At 40.2% G+C, this 17,725-nt stretch overlaps 1 protein-coding gene across 3 annotated transcripts in view; it reads left to right on the plus strand.

Annotated features, from left to right (window-relative positions):
* Positions 1-17,725, plus strand: part of epha3 (eph receptor A3) — a 161,487-nt gene that overhangs the window by 109,900 nt on the left and 33,862 nt on the right. For all 3 annotated transcript variants that reach the window (XM_055015325.1, XM_055015324.1, XM_023264561.3), the window contains exons 6-8: positions 4,741-4,896; positions 7,739-8,098; positions 14,340-14,464. In XM_055015325.1, the coding sequence (XP_054871300.1) occupies positions 4,741-4,896; positions 7,739-8,098; positions 14,340-14,464 (641 nt within the window). The remainder of the gene's footprint in view (positions 1-4,740; positions 4,897-7,738; positions 8,099-14,339; positions 14,465-17,725) is intronic.

Genomic DNA, 17,725 nt, shown 5'->3' on the forward strand with positions numbered 1-17,725 from the left:
GCGAGAGAAATCGAGAGCAAGGCTGAAAAGCTTCGGATCAGACACAGAGATAGGGGTCAAGGGCAGAGGAACTTTCCCACTTTCCCTGTGTGACACTAATCAATTAACAAGTAATGACAGAGGTCAGGGGTCAAGAGGACATGAGCCATTTCAGGAGTAACATGCTGAGTGTAATCACATTTTCCTGATGATTGCAGGGTATTCTAATAAAGGCTTATCTATGCTTGTAATGAGATTATAATCCTATAATGGATTAGTGATTCAGAATTCAATTCTTTACATGATGAAGGCTATTGAATACATTGCTGAGATTTAGCCAGTGTTCACAAACAGATTCCAGGTTCCAAATGAAAACCATTCATATTAGATTTCCTACAACGAATGTGAGACACTGTAGCAGTAAAATGGTGTCCCGAATGTATTTTAGGTGTCTGTTATGGGGAGACAATAAAGGAATCGAGGGAATGTAATGGTACCTTCTATGAAAGTCATAGCAACATGTGCTCTTGGTGTAATATGAAACAAAAATAGAAGCTTGAGATGTAAAATGTCTTCAGGATTTAGATTAGGTCACTTTTAACGTGTATGAAAAAGAAAGACTTCATGTGACCACCAGACCATCCAGCAGTCAGGTTAATTATTGATGAGGGTTTCCTATGACCTAGACTATTGATTGAGCAAATTGCTGCCCCAGTTATTTTACAACCACCATATCATATAACTGTTGCAGCTGTGTGTGTGTGTGTGTGTAGCTGTGGTTTAAAGGTGAATGAGGAGATTGTGTTACAGCTGTCATTATATTGAAAGTAGCGAGCCATTGTGGTATATCCCTGTGAATGTGCGAGTATTTGGAGGAGCTTCAACTTAAGTGGCTGTTTATGTGTGCACAGAAAAAAAAAAGTAATCCCGTCCTCTCATGCTTGTTCCTGTTGCTGTTATTGATTTGAAAATAAATAAAGGATAATTCCTCTGGGGAAACCTTCATATTTTCTTCCTCCGCAAATATTTCATTTTCTTTTTTTTTTATGTGGAGACAGTAATACTTTTGTGAGCCTGTCTCTGTGTCTGTATGTATTACTATAACCTTAACCTAACCTTAAACCGTCCTCACCCCGGCATTCAATCATTCCATTTCATGAAGACTTGCTTTTGTGCCTATAAAGAATTAATTCCCCACAATGTGACTGTGTAAACAGATTTATGTTTCCTCAACATGAGTAATACAAATCCACACACGCACATCTTTTAATTAATCACACATTCTCTGACATGTGAAAAGGTGCTGTGTTTCCTTTCCTGGGGTGCACACACACACACACACACACACACACACACACGCCACTAGACATGGTATCATTCTATCCACTCGTGCCCCTGCACACCGCTGGTGAATGTCAACGTAACACATTTCGCTTCTCCTCTAGATGAGGAGTTAACCTCCTGTGCACCAAATCTGATTTTGCCATCAGTCTCTTCAGAGCTGCTTTTTGCTCTGGCAGACACATAGGGAAGAAACAGGACCTTTATTATCCTTTTCCAACAGTTATAAAAATATTTTTAGGGTTGTGGTCAAAAAATACAACGTATCACTGTACTGTCATATGAAAACCTCATGCCGTAAGTGAAGCTTTGGATATTAACTTTTACACTGAGAGTTTATGAGCTCCTCTCTGTGACTGATAAGTTTTGCGGCTTTGTTATGCACTGTTAAGTCTATAGAAGTTTATATTTTTGACTTTCAAGTGGAAATTAGGCTGTTTTCCTTACATTTGTGGAGTGATGGCATGCTAGAAGGTGACATCCAAGTAGAGTTAGATGGTAGGTTCTTCTAGCTTTTGCAGAAGGGAAAGCTTAAACCTGCAGGGTGGAACTTTTGTCTCCCGCTTTTGGTAGTGAGAGTAATTACACAAATACTGTCACTTTATTTTAAGAGAATTTAATGATTCCTTTGAACCCTGAGTTTCTTTTTTTATCTTGAACATCAGAAAATTTTCTTGGATGCCTCGTAAGTTTCTCCACTATACTCCAAGTTGCTGTTGCCTGTTTCTCCATCGCTATAGTTGCTCAGGTGCTGTACTTCTAATCTCTGGCATGGCTGGTTGAAACACACTGCTACCAAGGCACCGACAAAATCTGTTACACTGGTGCTCATCGACTTATCTTTGTGTGCTTGTTGCAAGGGCTCGAATGTAATAGACGTTCATCCCACTCTCTAGCTTTAAAGGATAAGTCTGGTGATCTGTATTTTTCTTAAAATCAAGACACTAATCCAACAAAAAAAAGTAATTTTTGTTTAGTTGAAGCCTTCTACAGCTCTTTCATTTAATTAAACATGGTTAATCTAGTTTAATTGTAGTAATTTCATAAATTTCTAACATTATAATAGACTTTAATGCAAAAAATATGTATTAATTCACATGTAAAAATAGTACCACCCAATGTGCATTGTCTGCAATGCCCAGGAGTGTATAAACATTTTATTTATTATCTATATTTTTACCAAAATGTATGAATACATACTTGATGTCCATTTATAAATCATCTTCAGTAGGAATCAGGGGCTTAACTGCAAAGCGTATGTGGAGAGTCCAGACTTATAAGGCTGCCAACTCAGATACCTTGACCTGCCTTGTCTGACAAATATGGACTGTCAGTGCTAATCTCTAAAAGTACATCCATGTGATATAAATGTGACTCTGGAAAAATATCTGCCACAACAGAAAATGGAAACTCCAACTTAAATATCTTCTTTGAGTATACATATCTTCACAGTTGATCCTTTTTTCTAATGCTCAGCGAGAACAATAGCACGAGTAAGGATACAGTAGCTAAATGGAAACAGATCTAGTTGGATTTGAGCCCAGTGGGTTAACTGTTCAGTGAATATGCAGCAGTGAAGGCATCTTTGCTTGGTGTTATCCAACTGTTAGGGGCACACATGCTCTGTCAAGGGCTGTTCATCGCTCGAGGGATCGGATGAAGTCTGCCTCTGGTATGAGGATTAATTCATTTTAACTTTTCTCGGCGTATCCACTATTCTCTTTTATGTTCCATGTGCGTTTCTGCTAACCTAGCAGTTACCTTGCTGCTGTTAGCTGATTGGCCAGGGATGGTGGCTGTCAGGTCTAATTTCCTGGTGTGTCCTCCAATCAGGGTGGTCTGTTTTGTTCATGTCAGCGAGTGTTGTGGTCGCCTTTCCATCAGTCGGATCATAGTGGGCTGTTTAAACCTGCCTCACATGCTGTTGCTCTCACGTACGCAAGCACCCCATCACACACACACACACACACACACACACACACACTGTGTAGGGAAGGTAGTGGAGTATTTAGTGCTGCAGAGGGACCTTGGTGTGGCAGTGTCAGTGATGGATATGGCAGTAGTATCAGCAGTGCTGGCTTTTGCAGAAGTGTGTTGTCCACCACTGGGATCTGACAGACCTGTTCTGCTGAGCCCACACATTCTGCTGGCTCGCTGCTGTTGCTGCTGGCCATTTCTTTAATCTTGTGTGTGTGTGTGCATGAATGTGTGTGTGTGTGTGTGTGTGAGAGAGAGAGAGAGAGAGAGAGAGAGCGAGAGAGACACAGACAGTGAGAAAGAAGGAACAAGCTTGTTTGTCTGAACATGTGTGCAACAGTGTCACATTACAGCGAAAGGTCCATGTTTGCATTTTAATAAAAATTTGTCAGGTCAAATCAGTGTCACCTGCCTCTTATGTAACAGATATGATTCACTTGTAAGAGTTTGGTTAATTAGTTGTTGGATAATTAATCAGCAAAAGTCAGTGAGTGTGTGTGAGAAGCTTTTTCATTTGATGCAGATTTTATATAGTGTTTCAAACAATGCTTTCCAAGCACAGGAATAAGCACACTTTAACAGAATTTTGCCCATATTTCTTAAATAAAAGAGGAATGCTTAAATCCTGTGTGTTATTTCAATTTCCAGTCGCTGTCTGCCAGCAGTAGAGATACTTCTAGTTTTTGGAAATTCAGTACTCTTGATGTTAAACCATAAATATGCTTGACCATCATGAAAAGAGGCATTTTGTTGGCTTCCCTGCCTTGTCTCCCATTATTGAATCTAAATAAGATGACAGAGGTTTCAACCTGTGGTGGAGGAGAAGAAAAGAGCAGCAAATAAAGCAAAGTGGAACTAAATAGGTAGAGAAAGGAAAGAATTAAAAAAAAAACACAAGGGATCTTTTTTTATTCTCATCCCCTCCCCTTGATCTTCCTTCCTGCACAGACACACATATACTTACACATGCAATATACTTTACACAGGTGGAGTGTCACCCTACTTGCACAGATTGCAACAGATTTGTGGTGAGTAGGAGTTAAAAGAGCTGCTGAGTGCAGATTTAGTACCACAGATATTTAAAGAGAACATTCCTTTTATCTGAGGGGACAATTTGCATTATTCATGTTGTGCCTTCTGAGCACTGAAAAGAGAAAGGAAATAGAGACAAAGACATTTCAGAGAATTATTGTTTTTACTTGCAGTCAGTGGATTCTTGTTACATTAATGGCAGATTTACAATCAATCTTATTCCCACAATTTGTTTGTGTGTATGCGTGTGTGTGTGTGTGAATGAGAGAGAGTGCATTAAATACTCCCCATCACTCATTTCTTATTTCTATTGTTGTAGGTGCTCTGAAGAAGAATGCAGCTATTATATAGCTGTCGATGTGCTGCTTCAGCACGATGCTCATGTGTCTGTCTGTGTTCTTTTGTTTCCAGTGTGCAGGGCAGGCTTCTACAAGTCTACCCTCGGGAACATGGAGTGTTCAAAGTGTCCGCCTCACAGTTTCTCTCACCATGAGGGGTCACTGCACTGTGGCTGTGAAAAAAACTACTTCCGTGCCGAGGGAGACCCTGCCTCCATGGCCTGTACCCGTAAGTGTTCGTTTATGTTACGATAAGCATTAACGTTGCATCATATGAGGTGTCAGTGGTTCCATGATGTGTCCATGATGCTCTAAATGCTTTCAGACCCTTTCAGCTGCTGTTCAGAATTCAGCGTTTTTGTAAGATACTTGCAATACAGTGTACAAAATCAAGGATCACAACATTCGTTTATCTGGAAATATCAGTTTTAATACTGGCTCTAATGTAAAAATGACCTCATTCTCACACGTGAAACAGTCAAAGATTGCTCTAATATCACACAGTTTCCCAAATCACCAGTGAAAACAGTGGACAATGAGGGTTAACATTCCTCATTTATTTAAAGGTCATTGAAGCCAAGACTACCTAGGAAGTTTTTACTACCTTTTCCACTCCCTATGTGATTCTCTTTTGTCTCCATCTGATGCAAATGGGTTGCAGATGCCTCCTGCAAGCATTCCAAAATGCATTCCTGCTAAAACTATAAATCACTGCATTCCCTGATGTCAGATTATGAATACATCCATTACTAAGGGGGATAAGGAGAAAGAAAACAGAGCGTGGAGAACAGTAGAAGAAAAAAAAAATCAACGCCCACAGCCATAGACAGAATCCTAATTAGAAAGACAGTCACGGCAGGTCCCTGTTGTGATTATCTCAACGTCATCTTGTCAACTACGCAAATTTCACCTCATTGGGACAGATTGAGTGATGCAAGCGCTGAAAATGAATAGATAAGTTGTTGGAAGATAATGATCATAATTAGGGATTTTACTGGTAACGGTTTGATAGAGGTTGTTTCAAGTTGACTCTGGAATTTTTCTAAATGTTGGCAGGGAAAAGTCAGGGCAAGGGGAAAATTAGAATCGTACAATAGGCTTTACTCTATTCAATACGAGCCATTTCTGTAGCAGCTGTATAAACACTACAACACTGTATAAACTATAGCTCACCCTCTCCCATGAATTGAGCTCCACTAATTAAAAATGCGTCAGTGCGTTCCCTCATATCCTGCTGCAGAGAATCAAAATTAGCACAAAAATGTAAAACACGTGCTGGTCCGCCTTGACGATTGAAAGAGGGTGAAATCACCTTCGCCAAATTGGTAAGCTATAGAGAATCATCCATACACATGCCCTTTTGTGAGGGACTGCAGAATGCATGTACAATACAGTCCAAAACACTTAAGTACTAAAACTAAAGTGCGAAGGCTTTTCAGTTAAATCCGTGCAAAGTGCAGTAATCAGAAAAAAACTTGTGACTCCACTTAGACTTTAAAACAGCACCAGTTGTCCTGGTTACACTTGCTTGCGTTATTTTAGATATTTGGCAGGTAGTTTGTTTCAGGCATCACGGAAAACCAATCAGATGCTCCCGTGACGGTACTGTGTGATTATGATTTTTACAGTAGTGTCTATCATTCCTATCACACAATATAATTCGTTTCAGATGATAATCTTGATGTCTATGTATTATTCTGACATTTTGAATTAGTTTTTGATTGCCTGCATGTGCACAGCTGTGCAGATAATAGCCAATGTGACTCAGAGGTCCCAAACTTTAATGTGGGCGGTGGAATTAGTAATTGGTTATCTTCGTTGGTTTTAGCTGTTTGAACTGGTTTCCAAGGCCTTTTTTTCCCAACATGCTTCGAGGGCTGTGTTCACTTTAAGAAACTTCTATAACTTTTCTGGAGTTAGAAAATCGTTCTTAGATTTCCGACCCATCTTGGATTTGCTTGCAGATACCCAGATGCCACTATCTGATGTTCTTTACAGCTAAAGTTTTCCTTTGTTCTCCCTGGCACAAACACATAAAAGACTGTAATGCAGATTACTGAGACAGGAGCTATGCAAAGCTTGGAAGTAAAGTAAATTCTTCAAACAAACTAAACAAAGCATTTTATCTCAAGACACAATCGAGTGAGCCCATTTCAATCTCTCTCCTTCCTCCGCCTGCTCAATTTCCCAGCTGACTTATTTGGCAGTTTTGTTTTGTCCTCCGTGTAATTAGTCATGGCTTTGATATAAGAATCTGGAAATCTGTTTGTAATAAGACATTTTTACTTTTATATGTCAGTCAGAGTTTGATGGAGAGTCATTTTTTTTAGAGAAAGGATGTGTCATGCTCTTTTCATCTTGTAGTGATTTGGAAATAGAGACAGACTCGAGTATATTCACAGAATTGTATTAACTCAACCCTGGTATTAGTCTAATTAAAGTAAAATAACAGCTGTTCTTGTGTATACATTGCACAGCACTCCCGCCGACAGCTTCCTTAAATGCATACGTCAAATTAAGTACTCTATACTGCTACACTTTTGCAGATAACAGACCCGAATAAAGTGACAAATTACCCCTGGAAAATGTCACTTACATGAAATTAGATTTAAAAAAGAAGATAAAACCTTTTAATGGAAGCACAAATAAACACATGTCCCTGCTTTGAACAGGTGCAGCCGAAAATTCTTGATCCTCTTTTATTCTTCTCTTTTATAAAAAAGTCAGCCCGTGTGTTGCTACAACATTTTGTCTCAAAAAGAAATAACTGGCAGTAAGAAAGTAAAATTACCATTTAAGAGGACCTTTAATTTTTAAAGTTTGTCTTACTTGCTCTGTGTACTGTACTCAGCAGATGGTTCTATCTTTTGTCAGTCTGCTGATGAATGTTGATACTGCTTTTCTTCTCTCGTGCTGCTCTACTTTTCCTTACTTTGCGCTCTTTCCTTTCATCTATCATCTTTCTACTAATCACCTTTTCCTACCCTAAAACTCTCTCTGCTTCTGTAAATCAAACGACCTTCTCCTCCCTCTCCATATCGTATCATCTCCTTCTCTTCTCCATCTTTCAGGACCTCCTTCAGCTCCCCGGAATGTGATCTCTTCCATCAACGAGACTTCGGTCATCCTGGACTGGAGCTGGCCGGAGGACGCAGGAGGACGCAGGGACATCACCTTCACCGTCCTCTGCAAACGCTGCCGAGGTGTCGCTGCTAACGGCAGCAACAGCGGCACTCAGCGCTGTGAGCCTTGCCGGAGCAATGTTCGCTTCCTGCCAAGAGCCGTTGGCCTCCACAACACCACGGTGACGGTGGGAGACCTGCTGGCCCACACTAACTACACGTTTGAGATCGAAGCACTGAACGGTGTGTCGTCGCTGGCACCCAAGATGAGGCAGTACGCCGCCGTCACCATCACCACCAACCAAGCTGGTGAGATGCCACAGCACATCGTTAGATAAAGACAGATAATCAGGGAGACGTCAAAAAAAGTAGCAATTTTTGAACCATCTTTTCTGTATCTTTTAAACGACCACTACAACAGGTAATTTCACTGAGTAAAAAGTTGAGGGTTTATCACTGAAAAGGGCTGACTCATTGAGGTAAAAATGTCAAGTGTTCCTCACTTTAGGCAGTGATTCCCAGCTCTTAGAAATTACATTAATGAGTACCTCCTACCTACTCATAAGCAGCTAAGTGCATCTTAAAGGAGAATTTCTGTTTATTTCAACCTGGCATGTTTCCCATTAATGTGGCATGAGCTCCTTGAAGCTTTCCAAGAGACGCTCAATTTTACATGAATCACTTTAGGTAGGAGGTACTCTAAAACAAACACAATTAACTGAATTGCAAAACGGATGTGCCAGTGTCTACCTTTTCCCTCTTTTCATTTGCACACATACGCCCCCAAACACAAACACAATTTGCAGTCAGTCAGTCAGCCTACTGATACATATACTATCAATCAGTCTTTAAGGCTCACTGATTATGTCGCATCTCATCACTTAATGTAAGGTAGAGTTTTCTGGAATGTTAAATATGCCTGGGATTGTATCTTACAGGTGTTAGTATGTAGGATGCAAGTGTACACTACAGACATGCTAATTCTCACACTTGAAGTCAAAGTTATTACGGTCAAATAGAAGTCAACTTCAGAATGATTAAAAATATATAGGCCTGTGTTTATAAAAGTCCAATCCACTTCATCTGGAATGTACATTTTTTTCTGTCTCTACCATTTTGTCAAATTTCCAAATTGAGGAAATTCTTCATTGTGTACCAAAAGAACCAGAGCTGCCACCATGCAGAAACACATTATTTGCCTCTAGCAGCAACTAAAACAAAGTTTATTTCTTAAACTAACTTCCACTCAGTAACATTAATCATTAAGGGTAGCAAGCTGAAAACTGTAGACTGCTTTAAGCAGCAATTTATGAATGTTTAATAAGTATTCAAGCATTTCTCTCTGTTTGTTACCAGACTTTGCTGTCTATGTGTTTCTAACATATAGCATGCCTTACAGGGAGTTAAAAATGGGTTCTTCATTTAAAATATATGCATCTCTCTCTTCAGCACCTCTGAGACCAACCCTACCCCTTTACTACATATCAGGAAAGAACAAGTGCAGTATGCATCTAAAATTCATGTCAAAGGTGTGGCAACCCAGCTTTGAGTCTGTCCCAGGACTTCATTTCTCACAGTTTTTGCAATCTGATATAGGCATAAAAGGTCTTACAACAGCATCAAATGCTTTAGAAAAAAAAAAGTCAGAACCTCTTGACTGTGTAGTCTATTGAGAGGTAAAACTCAGTTTTAGGTAGATACTATATGTGTGGTGCACATGGTACACGAGAAGAAAGGTGTATTTCAATCGTACATAATGCCACAGGTGTGTGAAGAAAAAACTACAACAACTACCCAACACATTGATAATATGCATGCACTTCTCACCCTTTTGCTCCCTCTCCATCTAAATATCCTTATAATATAACACACCGGTCTGATGGTTTATATGCCCCAAACATATGCACTCCAGCCATCACCCTGGACATTTACAAGACGATCCCAGGCCGCTATTCTCTTGTTTAACGACCAGGATCAAATGTCTCCCCCTTTTGGAAAAAAAAATATCCCCTCCTTTTAACGGACTCTTAACGTGAAGATGGTCTCCTAAAACTCCCATCAATCTTTTTATACAAATATCTCTCCACGCATCCAGCCCTTAGCAGAAGAAGGAGGCAAAGGGAAGTAGTGCTGTGAAATTCCAAGGGTAAAATAAATCTAGCTGCAGTAGAAAGTGCCAAACCTCAGAAATCCCTGACTCTAGTCAGGAATGTGCAAAGGTCTCACTCTAGTTCATCAACTTATTTTTCCTTTTTCCCTTCTCTCGGCACTCTACTCCTACACAGTTCGCCTTTGCATTTGCCGATGGTTGTCTGTCAGCTGGTCTTCTTTTGCCTGTGTCTCTTTGGATGGACACTAAGGGTTTTTCCTTCTACCTGTCCCTTTCCAAACCGAAACCGCACCCTGCCATTCTCCTCATATTTATGTGTTTCTCTGTTTCTCTGTATGACTTTTTTCTTCCAAACCATGAAGGGTGATTTAGCACTTGGAAGGTTGTTTTCGACCAAACTGAACAGATGGGAGTTTCACTCATAAGTCGTCATACAGCAAGGTCAGACTCCATCACATCAATGATGATAGGCAGATGGCAAGAGCAATGAATTTAAACTGAGTGGTCAAAGTGGGTTTACCTTGACGCTTAATGTAGTGAGACTCTGTACTTCAAGCCTTTTGCTTGTTTCAACCTCTCTATCCTCGTTTTATTTCAGGAATGGAACCGTTGCACACTTGATGTGGAGAATTGATTCTTCTTAAGTAGCGTCTACAAGCAATGTAATGTAGCCACTCAGGGATTTAATCTTTTGTAAATTCAGGAAAGAGATAATTGAGACAGCTGAAGAATAACACCAAAAAATAGAAGAATAAAATAAAACATTGACTTAAAATGTTACAATAGCACCAAAGTAGTTTTGTCAGGTCATAAAACTTACTTCACACCTGGGTGTGCTCAGCAACAAATGGTGCAAGGAGTAGAAAGATGGAGGGAGTTAAAGTTGCACATTTTTCGACTTGATTTCGCAGGGTTTTTTTTTTCTTTTTGCTGTGTGCAGATTATAAAATTTCAGGCCTTACACTGTGAAAACCAGCCGCCTCTGCACCAGCTGATGATTGTTTATCCTGCTTCTCTTTGTTACATACAAAGAAATACTGTATATGACTGTAGTGGTTCCAAAGTACTTTTATTGTAGCACCTGTTGGTTCATAGTCATGTCGCTACATAACAACAAATGTGGCATTTACTGTGTGAAACAATTTCCTTGTGATAGACCAGTTTTTATACAGTTTTTCAAATGTGGTAATGACATACAGCTTTAACTTTATAGTTTTCTTGGAGACAGACTCCAAGGCAAACAGACAGAGACAGTACACACACAGTGTAAAGATGAATACATTCAGTCATACTTGAGCAAACTTCCTGAAGAAGAGCCTTGTCAGACTCTAAATGTGCAAATGCGACAGGCTGTTTGTATAAACATCACAGACACAGACAGATGTCAGCTGTGTTTGCGCTGTGTTGTCACCACTGGTTTGAACTATAAGTGACAGGGGACAGACCTGACCTCTTTTAAGTGACAAAATGAGGATGAGCAGTAAATATAGATTGTGTGTGTGTGTTCACATGCGTGCACATGCGTTTTCACCGAAGATAAGTGAGGACTCAAGTAATTTATTGCTTCAATGAGAAAGGTCAGAGGGGATTAAAAACCACAATTAATAAAAAAAAGACAATTCAAATGAAAAGACAAGCCACTTTAGTAAAGCTTTGGAATCTGCTGTTAGTAAGCATTATAATCTGTGTGTGGTTAGTCGGGGGAATTCTCACTGCGATCTGAATATATATTAGATTTGAAGAGGGCTTATCAACACGAAGAAGCCTGTGTGTGCTCAGAATCTTGAAAACCATCTTAATGTTTGAGTGATCATCAGAAGTGGTGGATCTTACCATATCGTGGATCAGCACACGCACATGCAGATTTACACACACATGTAAAATACCTCAACTCAATATCCGCCGTCCTCGTCGTACACACTCACAGTCCGCCCTCTCTCTCTCCCTCTAACAAATATCTCAGCCTGCAGCTGCACACTCTCTATCAGCCCTCAGAGTTTACAAGGATTAGGTATGTCAGTGCACTAGCCCCACCCGTCTGTACACTTTCTCTCAAATACGCACACACACACATATAGATGCCAAAGCTGTTAAAAGCTGGATTAAGTGTTTCCCTGGGAAGGAGCAGTGTGTCCGGGCTGCGCTGTCAAGGTGCTGTCAGATAGCACTCCTCCTCTCGCCTCCTTTGCCCTCCAATTGTTGTCATAACTATGCAAACAACCGAGTAACTGTGATCCACATGTAGAGCAGTCAAATATGCAAACTTGGCATGTAGAGGTACATGCATGGGCACATCACTTTTTACCAACTTATTTGAATGTTGATGTGGATGTCGGTGACAGAATTTAAACTGAGAGAAGGTGTGGGTAAAGTCTCACATCCTCACGTAACATTTGAGCAATGTTTAAGCCACTGAATTCCTCAGCACTACTACCAATAGTCTACTATCTCTTCCAGTAGTCTGTCATTGTTGCATCGGATACTTAAATGTGTTCCAACAGCTGCAATCATGTCCCTCAAATCACAATTGAATGACAGAAGGCCAGTTTCTAAGGATGTTACAGGCCTGGTACGCTCTATCAGTGTTACAGTTTTGCATCATACAGAAACAGAGAGTGACAGCAAATTAAGTGCTTGGCAACAGACATGCAGAGAAAGATAGAAAGGGAAGCGTGGAGAAGGAAACGGAGGAGGAGAGGAACTTGAAGCTGCCTCCAAGCGACCCAGACGCAGTAAATCATTACCACCATAAACCACAGAGCCAATAAAAAACACAGCCTCACCCCACTATCAGAACCAGAGGGAGAGGAGGAGAGGAGGAGCAGGGGGTCTAGAAACAGATTCTCCCCATCTGGATTCATTACAGGAGAAAAAATAACTTCCCGCGGAAACACACACGAGTGTATGTACGCACACTCTCGACGCATTCTGCAGCCATATAATCACAATCAAGAAAGGCTTGAACATTTCAAAGACAAACATGTTTTTCCTGTGGTCTAATAAAATTAAAAGTCGATGCCTCAGATGCCGAGCTGGCCCCGGAGCTGCCTGGCAATTAGAGAGCAGTAAAAAAGGGAAATGAGAAAGGGAGTGAAGAGAGAGGGAGAGAGAGACGCCGAACTGGAGGGTTGATAGAGGGAGAGATGTGCTGAATTTCTAGATTGGGACCATGTGAACTCCCCGAGGCAAGACGATGCATGGGTGAAGGATTGGCAAGGAAGGTTGGCGAGGGAGAAAGAAACAGACCAAAAGAGATGGGGACAGCACAGAGGGAGAAGAAGGATTGGTTTCAAATATGAAATAAAACAAGTTTCTCAAAAATGCAGTGGAACAATAGGCATGGCAATAAATGTGGAGGATGAATTATTATACTCTGGTGAGAGTTTGTTTCCTGCGATATAAGCAGGAGCTACAAAATGTTTTTGTGTAAAACCTAATCTAAAAGTGAAAGGAAGTATTCTTACCAGACAGTTCACGTAGTGACCAAGCATAGACTTGTGTATCTTTATTTTAAAATGAGCCAGTTATTTCTCCAGGAGGTTTCTTCTCCAATTTAAAGGGGCATTTTTTCCCCCCTTGTGTCTGTTCAGCTGTGGCCATTATTGCGTTTTTCAGCATTCTAGCTGGAAACTTAGATCGTTATGTTTGCCTCAAAACTACTTTGCCTTGAAACGACTGAAAGCCGTTTTAGGATCATATATATTCAATCTTTTATCTTACTTGATGCTTGATTTTATCTACAATAACATGAGCAATCTACAGATACACAATACAGTAGCAAAATATATACTTGTTCTCATAAAAAAAGAACACGTTATTACTTTGGGGTTAGGTTTAATCCATACAGGTTCTTAAAGGAGCAAAGGTGTGGATATTCAAGTTCATTCATATGCCTGTTTTAAAATAGAAGGCAGTTTTCAGTTTACAGGGAGACTTTTTTTTGTGACGCATTTTAATGCTGGTAAATATTAAAGAACCATGAAATTCTGATATGTCAGTTCAGGCCAGCTTTTGATTTGTTTGTTTTAGTGGGTTAAGGTGAAGTCATCTGTCCTCGTCGCTGTTTACAATATTGCTTACACAGAGGTTAAATGTAATGATATATGCCTTTGAGATTGTGTGAGTATTGTGTGTGTTTGTGTATGTACACAAGTCAGTTGTATTAGTGTACATTGTCCTGTTCCAGTCACAACCCCGGGCTATAGCCTGTAATGTGGCCCCACCAGGCAACAAACTGAATTAGACTGGCAGGAACTACAGACAATTGCCAGGATTCAACACCGGGGACTGAACTTCCACTGAACCTTACTATAAAGGAACTCACTCTCTGTCTGTCTGTCTGTCTGTCTGTCTGTCTGTCTGTCTGTCTGTCTGTCTGTCTGTCTGTCTGTCTGTCTGTCTGTCTGTCTGTCTGTCTGTCTGTCTGTGTCTCCTGCACAGCTCCCTCTCCAGTAACAGTGATCAGAAAGGAGAAGACGTCTCGTAACAGTGTCTCCCTGTCCTGGCAGGAGCCAGAAAGACCCAACGGTATCATCCTCGACTATGAGATCAAATACTACGAAAAGGTGGGTGCAGAATTTGACTTAACCTCATTTTCCTTTGAGCAAGGCACCATCATGAACTGCACCTGCATTTTGTGGAAAAAGCAGATTTTTTTGTTCTTCCGGTGAGTTAGATGAGAAGGTTGTTGCTGCTCTCTGCATATAAAGGTGAGGAGATGTATTATTTTCAGACATATCTAGCCTAGCTGTGCCTGCCATGGGTGTTTTAAAGAGAACTGGTTACTGCCTTCAAAGATGGCACCACATTAATTCCTTTGAACTTCTCTCACTGTGTGTACACACTGAAAAAGCCTCCGCATTCCTCCTCACACTTGCACCTTTTGAGGCCCATAAAAGCACATCCATTAGAGTCCCTCTCTAACAGATACAATTAAGTGCATGCACACCCAAGACTTCCTCTTTCCAAGCTGATTGAATTTCTTTTGGCTGCATGCGCACACAAATGGAATAAAATAATTTGATTACACAGCCTCACCCTAACCTTTCTGTGCTTTCCAAAGGTTATTGGAATTAATGAATACAATTCTGATAATTCTGTTGTTTTTGGGTGATTTTGGCATTTGGAAAAACTTATTCACTGTTTCACAGCCACTCATTTTCTAATGACTGTGTTTGGAAAAAATGCTTTTTGGGCCAGTGAGAGTTGCATGCTGCCAGAAGTTGCAATACCACGTGCAGCCACTATGCCGATATGGAGTCAAAGCCCAGCGCTCTTACTGGAGGTTTAGTTTAAGCCTTTTTCAAGTCTTTATGCTGACCTATGCTAGTAGTTGCTCTATTTATAAGTAAGACAAAGGTGGTATAAAAAATGCAAATAAGAAAATTACCAGAATTACATACTAAGTGATTTTTTGTTTTCCATGTGTTACAAGTAACATTACACTTTAGAAAATCATTCTGTCACCACATATACAAAGTGAAAGATTGTTCTTTGTTTAAATCTTTGTCTAAGAATGTTGTGTTTCTCACTTTTAAATGCTATGTAGATGTGACTGAATCCCACTTTTACTGTTTGTTAACACTCAATAACTCTTAACACGTAATATTTGAGGCTTGCTTATATAAATTCATTCTTGAAGTGACTGCAATGATTGCAACTGTAGCTATTCTAATTTCTTTTTCACAAAAGCCTTGCGCAATATGAAAACTTTTTTTGTTGTCGTGCTTTGTGTGTTTTGTGTTAGTGATACAGAAACACTAAAAAGACTTTTTGTACTTTCCGTAATATCTTATTTCATTTTTTCCCTCTTGACCATCCTCCACCCTTTTCTTCTTATTTTTCTTCTCCTTGTTGTTTGTCTTTCTGTCTCCATTCATCTGTTCCTTACTCCTCCTGTCGTCCTTTATTTTTACCTCTCATCTCGTGTTTCCATCTTCCCTCTCTGTCTCTCTTGCTGTCCTCCTCTCCAGTCCGCTCCTTAATGGAGACAAGTTTTATGGCAGACAGTAAATGCATCTGTGGGGTCCCTCATTCCTCTGTGAGGGAAATTAGTGCAGAACGAATTGCACTGGCTTTCAGCACCAACGCAGTGCTATGGCTGACATTTGATGGTGAAATTAGCCGTGGATGCAAGTTTAATCACTCTGGCAGATTCAGTGTGTACATGTGTGTGTCTGTGTGGATATGTGTGTGTCCCAGATCAGTTTGCTTGAATGCCAACAGTGGCCCCTAATCTCTTGATTAGTAGGCTGACAGAAGCTGTTTCCTCTCTAAACTCTGGTCTCTGCTCAGCCATCCTTACCTAAGACATTAAAACAAGGCCAGAAAACAGTGAGAGGAAAAGTTAATGAGTGATACCGGGTCAGAGCTCACTGCAGGTCTAATTCTCAGCCGTGGTTTCCCAGTTGCACACAAATGCTCACTCATCACAAATGCACGTTAATTCACATAAAAAAAAAAAACGGAGGAAATTGAAGGGTGGAGTTAAAAGAAGATTCTTTTATTAGGAGAAACCTCTAGGGATTTTCACTGGTCCTTGGTAATCACATCGTCTTTCAGGAAGTTTTAGAGACACACAAACACACATAAAGCTCCCAGAGGATCCTCTACAGCGGCCATACATACCCAGGGATTTTAAACCTCTCACAAAAGGCTCCTCCATGCAGAAGAGCAAACTTGGACAAACATCGGAGACCCCTATAACCTTCCAGGATAGAGGCCTCTTCATGTGGCAGGCTGAGGCACCTAGCATGCCAAGGATCAGGGCCGTGAGAGGACAAACGTTGGGGCACAAATTCCCCACACCAAGACCACACCATGACTCACTTATGAGACAGAAAGAGACTTTTAGAGACACATACACAGACACGCACAGGCATAATTGCATGTACACATAAACAGGATGGTGAAACGGAACACAAAAACAGACCGACAAAGATTAAAAGAGAGAGCTTTTAGGAAGAAAGGGATGTTCAGATTTGCAGCATCAGCCAGACTTTCTGCTTCTCTGTGGTTTTCTGTCTGTATTTACACAAGTTTAAAACAGACATGCACAATGTAGACAATCATGTAATCCAATAGCGAGCTGCAGATGACTCCAGCTTAGCTTCTGTCACTGTAGAAAACTCAACATTTTGCCAACAACCACATAACATTACTCAAACCAAAATACTTACACAGTCGGCAAAATCCTCAGTGGAGCAGCATATTCTAGGGGTCAAGCTATTGGGCTAAAAGGAAAGTTATACGGTTTCAGCAATGCTTTCATTGTGATGTTTAAAAGTCAAACACCATTTTGTCTAAGAAGCAGGACAAGGGAAAGATTTAAAGCGACATTGTTAAGGGTGAGATATTTGATTATTAACATTAAATAAACTTGGATGTTCCTACTGGGAGTTTACTGCAAGACGGAACTAAATTGTTATTTGACACAAGTCATTTCATCTCATAATGTGCTACTGTAAATTCTGGACTTCTTATGTTTAAGTAATGCAACAGTTTTGTGCTACATTTCCTGCCAACTGAAAATAACATGGACCTCAAAGCACCTATACAATTAAACATTATAGCTACATGCAACCACCTAAACTATGTTAGTGGAAGTAAGTTTTTCAATACAGGACAAGCAAACCAGTAGTAAAAACAATCTTCAGTTCTTTTTGTTCAGAAAACAGGACATGGTTGCTATAAAACTCTAACAAATGTCATGGAATTCATTTTCAAAGGGACTTAACTTAAGCTTGTGTATTATATTATATATAGTGTATGTCACAGTTGTGAGGCTTCAACCGAACTTCTTTCATGAATTAAAACTACTGTAAGCT

Source organism: Amphiprion ocellaris, chromosome 11 (genome assembly GCF_022539595.1).
Source record: "Amphiprion ocellaris isolate individual 3 ecotype Okinawa chromosome 11, ASM2253959v1, whole genome shotgun sequence".
In the NCBI taxonomy this organism is placed as follows: Eukaryota; Metazoa; Chordata; class Actinopteri; family Pomacentridae; genus Amphiprion; species Amphiprion ocellaris.